Here is a 5,064-nt window from a genome sequence, read left to right as displayed (position 1 = left end):
CAAGTGACAGAGAAACATTCTTGTCTGAAAGGTTCAGAATCCATGTGATCATGTTAAGAAAGTGAGCAAGTAGCAAGTTGTGCATGAATGACTTAGCATGAAGAAGAAAGAGCGCATTCAACAATTTCTGGGCAGGTATGAATTACTAGCAAGTTTTAACACAATAATTTAGAACAAAGTATGAAGATACTCTAACAGTAGGCATTAATCAGGTTTAACATTCGAACCGGACAAACATAGAGAGAGCAGGAATCAACTTAATTAACTACTCATGATTCTAAGATTAAAATCTAAATAGAGTTGAGGCGTTAAAACTACAGAATGTCATTAAGGCGAACAATATTGAAAATAAAGGTAACACAGTAGAGAAATAATATTTACTCATAGATGTTCAAGTAATATTGATCTACTGAGTATGAGCCAAAAGAGCATGGAATTACAAGAGTCAAGGATACTCACCAATTGCAAATTAACGAACAAGCAAATGATGAAATTAAGTTGCTTTCTACCTTCTTGCTCCACCATCGATCCTTTTCAATTGCGTTCACCCGTTCAATGCGGTGATATGTTTCTCCACCCAACTTCTTCCTATTTTCAATGACTGGAATGATCTAGTTGGTGTAGATAGGGTTGCTTCTGTCTCCATAAATGATCACCTCCTGATAATTCCATTCGAACTTCACAGCTTGGTGTATAGTAGAAGCCACTACCCCAGCTTCATGTATCCATAGTCGTCCCAACAACAGGTTGTAAGAAGTAGATATATCTAGCACTTGGAACTCAACATCAAACCAAGTCGGACCCATCTGTAGATCAAGGTTGATTTTCCCGATAGTGGCTTTATCAGATCCGTCAAATGCCTTCACGTTTATGCTTCCCATTCGTATCTCGTGCAGACCCTTACCTAATCTTTTTAGAGTGGTCAGTGGACATATGTTTAGACTCGAAGCTCTATCTATCAGTACCCTAGCAATAAACTTGTCCTCGAATTGCATTGTGATGTGCAATGCCTTGTTGTGACTCAATCCTTTCGGCTATAATTCATCTTCGTGGAAAGTGATTTTGTGACTCTCCAGTACCTGCCCGACCATTTTAGCCATCTCTCCACTAGTGATGTCAGTGGGTACATAAGCTTCACTCAACACTTTCATCAAGGCATTCTTGTGTGCATCTGAATTTTGTAACAATGATAAAATGGATATCTGAGCAAGAGTCTTATTCAAGTGGTCAACAACGGAGTATTCCCTTGCTTGTATCTTTCTCCAAAGGTCGTCAGTGCTAGTCTCAACAACAGGTGGTTTAGGTGCAGCTTCTTTGCTTGTTCCTCCCAGATTCTCAGGTGCATAAACTCTGCCAGTTCTAGTCATACCTTGCGCGACACCTGTTTCTTCCATTTTGGCTTTTCCCTTTCTTCGTGCTTCCGCAACATAATCCCACGGGACGACATCAAACTTGTACGATAGTGTGGGAGCTACCATTACAGTGAAGGGTGTAGCTACTTCAAGTTCAAATGGCATCTGAGTTTGTACCACAACTGGCATAAGGGTGACCGGAGATATTTTAGGAGTGTCCCCCTCTCGAATGAGTGTGGTGGACCCTTCCTGGTCCCATTCCTCGTCAGTTTCTATCACGTTCACTCCCTGACCTCTGTGATCCGGGAGAGGGTTATTGCGGACATTTGGTTCACCTTCCAATACTTGTATAACCTTAGTGTCGATCAGCATCTGAATCTGGTCTTTCAACGTGCGGCATTCCTCAATAGTATGACCCTTCATGCCTGAATGATAAGCACATGTTTTGTTGGAATTGATCCATTGGGAAGGATTTTCCACAACAATAACAGGAATAGGGGTGACGTAACCAGCGGCCTTAAATCTCTCATACAGTTGGGCTATGGGTTCAGCAATTGGGGTGTATTGTCTAGGAGTTCTGCGGTCAAAGTTTGGACGTGGATTTGGGTAGTTTTGGGGAGCGGGTGGAGGTGAATGGTAATATGCAGGTTGAGTGTCGTAGGTATGGTAGGTGATGATAGGGTATTGGTATTTTGTGGGTGAGGGTTGATATGTGTGTGGAGGTGTTTGGTATGTAAGGGGAGACTTAGGGCCCTGGGCTACCATCACAGCACCCATTTCTTTCTTATTTGAAATACCTCCTAATTGCAAGGCTTTATTTGTGGCTTGCAGCACCTCAAAATTAGTCATCATCCCTCTCTTGATTCCTTCTTCTATTCTTTCTCCCAACATGATGATGTCTGAGAACTTGTGTTTCTCGATGACCATCAATCTTTCATAATATTGCGGATCTTGAGCTCTAACAAAGAACTTGTTCATTTGTTCTTCTTCGAGTGTTAGCCTTACCTTTGCGGCCTCTGATCTCCAACGAGTAGCATACTTGTGAAAGGTTTCTGTTGACTTCTTCTTGAGTTTTTGAATATAGAAAATGTCTGGCGCATTTTCTATGTTGAACCTGAATCTGTCCATGAAGTCTGATGCCATACTTACCCAATTTTCCCACTTTTTTGGGTTTTGACTGATATACCAAGACAAGGCATCTCCTATAAGACTTCGCATGAACAACTTCGTGCAGATTTTTTCATTCTTACCTACTTCTACTAGCTTGTCACAGTATGTCCTTAGATGCACCTTTGGATCACCAGAGCCAACGAATATTTCGAACTTTGGAGGTTTGTAACCCTCTGGAAGTTCCACATCTGGCTAAATACACAGATCTTCATAATTTAGACCTTCAATGCCTTTCCCACCTTCAACACTCTAGACTCTCCCTGTGAGTTTCTTGAGTTCCTCCGCCATGTTTCTGATGAGCAGGTCTTTCTCAGTCGGTTCAGGTATGTATAGAGTTTGATGCGGGGTATGGGATAAGGTTTCCACATATATCGGATTACTTTGATGAGTCCCTGGAACTTGGGTATATAGGTGGTCGTTGGTTAAGTTTTAAGGATAGGGCATAGGTTGTGGTGCGTTTTGGGGAGTGTGATAACTGGTGGTTTGTGGGTATTGAGCGGGATGATGGTGATGTTGTTGAGAGGTTTTCATTGGTGGTGGGTTAAGGTTCTGGGGAGGTGCGGGATTATGATACTGGTGTGGTGCGGGAGGATTTGGAACTATGGGTGGTGGATTCTGGCTTTATGTGTTTTGTGGCGGTGTTTGGTTCTAGGTAGTCGGATTTTGCTGGTTGATGTTGGGAACATTGAGAGTAAGGGAAAGGTTTTCCAGATTTTGGACCTGCTTAAGCTCGCCCTGTAGTTCTAGGATTTTCTGCTCCAAACGTAAGACCAACTCACTTACTCGTTCTGCCCCGGAGTGCTTCTACCATCTGAAGTTTCAACATTTTCTGTCCCAGCAACATTATCTTTCCGGATACCACTTAAATCATCCATTTTCCCTTTGCCCTTGTTTTGCTTTTCGGGTTGCTAGGTGGAGGACCTCTGGATCTAGTGTGGTATGCTGATGATGCCAGTATGCATGAACCAACCTTTGGGAATGGGAATAATCAAAAAGAAAGAAAAAGCAAAAGGTAATCAAGTCAGTAAGGTGAAATAAAAGAGTGTTCGCAATATTTAAACATATTTCACAAAGTCATGCAATAATTCACGTCCTAATTTGGTGGACCTCATTATGCTGGAGGTAAGCCTAAGCGACATATAGACATGGAGAAAATTGATGCCAACTTTGCTTTATTTCATTAATGCAAAAATAAGCCAAAACAAACTTTCACTAAATCGACAATAATAATGAAGTCACTAATGGCATTAGGCTTTATTGCATCAAAATCTAATATAAGCTAGAAACCAGTAAAGAACATCATCTCCTAATCTACTTGTTCCCTGAAGGACCTTCTCCATGCTTGTCTCTCTTGACCCCATCAATCATGTTCCCCAGATCGCGCATGTCCAGCAATAAGTAAGTTTTTGCCAGCTTTCCTTCTTCATCGTTGTACATGCCCTGACAATCCCAAAGTCTCTTTCTCATCTTCCCTTCTAGCTCCATTAGGCCTTGCTCCAAGTATTCTAACCTCTTTGTTGACTTAGTGGTAATCTCTTTCCATTCTCTTATCGCCTCCATGTTTACTTTGTGCTGCTCCAGATGCTTAGCTTCGGACTCGAACAAACATTTGCGTAGCCTCTTGTACTTTACCTGTGCCTCGGCTACTTCATCTATAATCCCATCCTTCAGATTGAGTCCCAGTTTGACGTCCCCAGCTACGTCGTCTTCTAACCATGATAGATAGTAGTACATATGTCGGCGTGATACTTGTCTGGCTTAATGGTTTCTCCATCCACGATGATCTTTTGGTTCCACATATGATGTGCTTTGAACTTAAATGGGATGACATCTCCCTTGAAATCTGCCTTGTACTAGACCATGTTGGAAACCTGAGGTATGACTTGTTTTCTTCCCGCTTGCCTTATTATCCTTAAAGGAGGGTAAGGGTAGATACCTCGCAGCCCGATCAGGACCGGGTGAGTAGTCCCTTTTGATCTAATTATGAACTAACTACCAGGAAACTATTCAAACATCCAATGCACCTTCTCATTTGTCAGATTGCTGATGAAATGCACCCAACCTACAATATTTACAGGCTTTGCAAACCTGTCTGGAATAAATGTCATTTTATTTGGGCGATGGTTGGATATATAGCCATTTAATGGCCTTCGCAGAAGCTCTTGACGGTACTTTCCCCTATGAAACTGTTTCAACAGCCAAACTTGTGGCAATAGATTACAACCCTCAAAGTGTCTGAATCCCTACTTGCACCGATCTAGAGCACGGTGTATCTCAGCTAAGATCATGGGGATGATACTATAAGTTTGTCCTTCGATACCATCCATTAAGGTCCTGGCGACCATGGCTAAGCGAGTATGAATTCTTCCTCCTTGCATCGGAAAGATCAACAACCCTAGGAAACAGACAATGAAAACATAAACCCGGCGATGCACCCATCCCAAAGAAGTAATGACTAGTTCATCATGATAAATATGATATGAATTGCTATGCCCATAACGTTCGTAAAGAAACTCAAAAGGGATGTATGATTTTGTTTAGA

At 41.9% G+C, this 5,064-nt stretch overlaps 1 protein-coding gene across 1 annotated transcript; it reads right to left on the bottom strand.

Annotated features, from left to right (window-relative positions):
* Positions 1–611: 611 nt before the first annotated feature.
* On the bottom strand, positions 612–3,397 carry LOC142168907 (uncharacterized). Its single transcript, XM_075230083.1, has 4 exons — positions 3,331–3,397; positions 2,603–2,710; positions 1,482–1,777; positions 612–1,034 (listed from the first exon to the last, which is right to left on the bottom strand). Exons 1-4 carry the CDS (start codon positions 3,395–3,397, stop codon positions 612–614), a joined length of 894 nt encoding a protein of 297 aa, XP_075086184.1.
* Positions 3,398–5,064: the final 1,667 nt, after the last annotated feature.

This window comes from Nicotiana tabacum, chromosome 14 (assembly GCF_000715075.1).
Source record: "Nicotiana tabacum cultivar K326 chromosome 14, ASM71507v2, whole genome shotgun sequence".
In the NCBI taxonomy this organism is placed as follows: Eukaryota; Viridiplantae; Streptophyta; class Magnoliopsida; order Solanales; family Solanaceae; genus Nicotiana; species Nicotiana tabacum.
The sequence above is the reverse complement of the archived record's forward strand: the minus strand, read 5'-3'. Positions and strand labels throughout refer to the sequence as shown.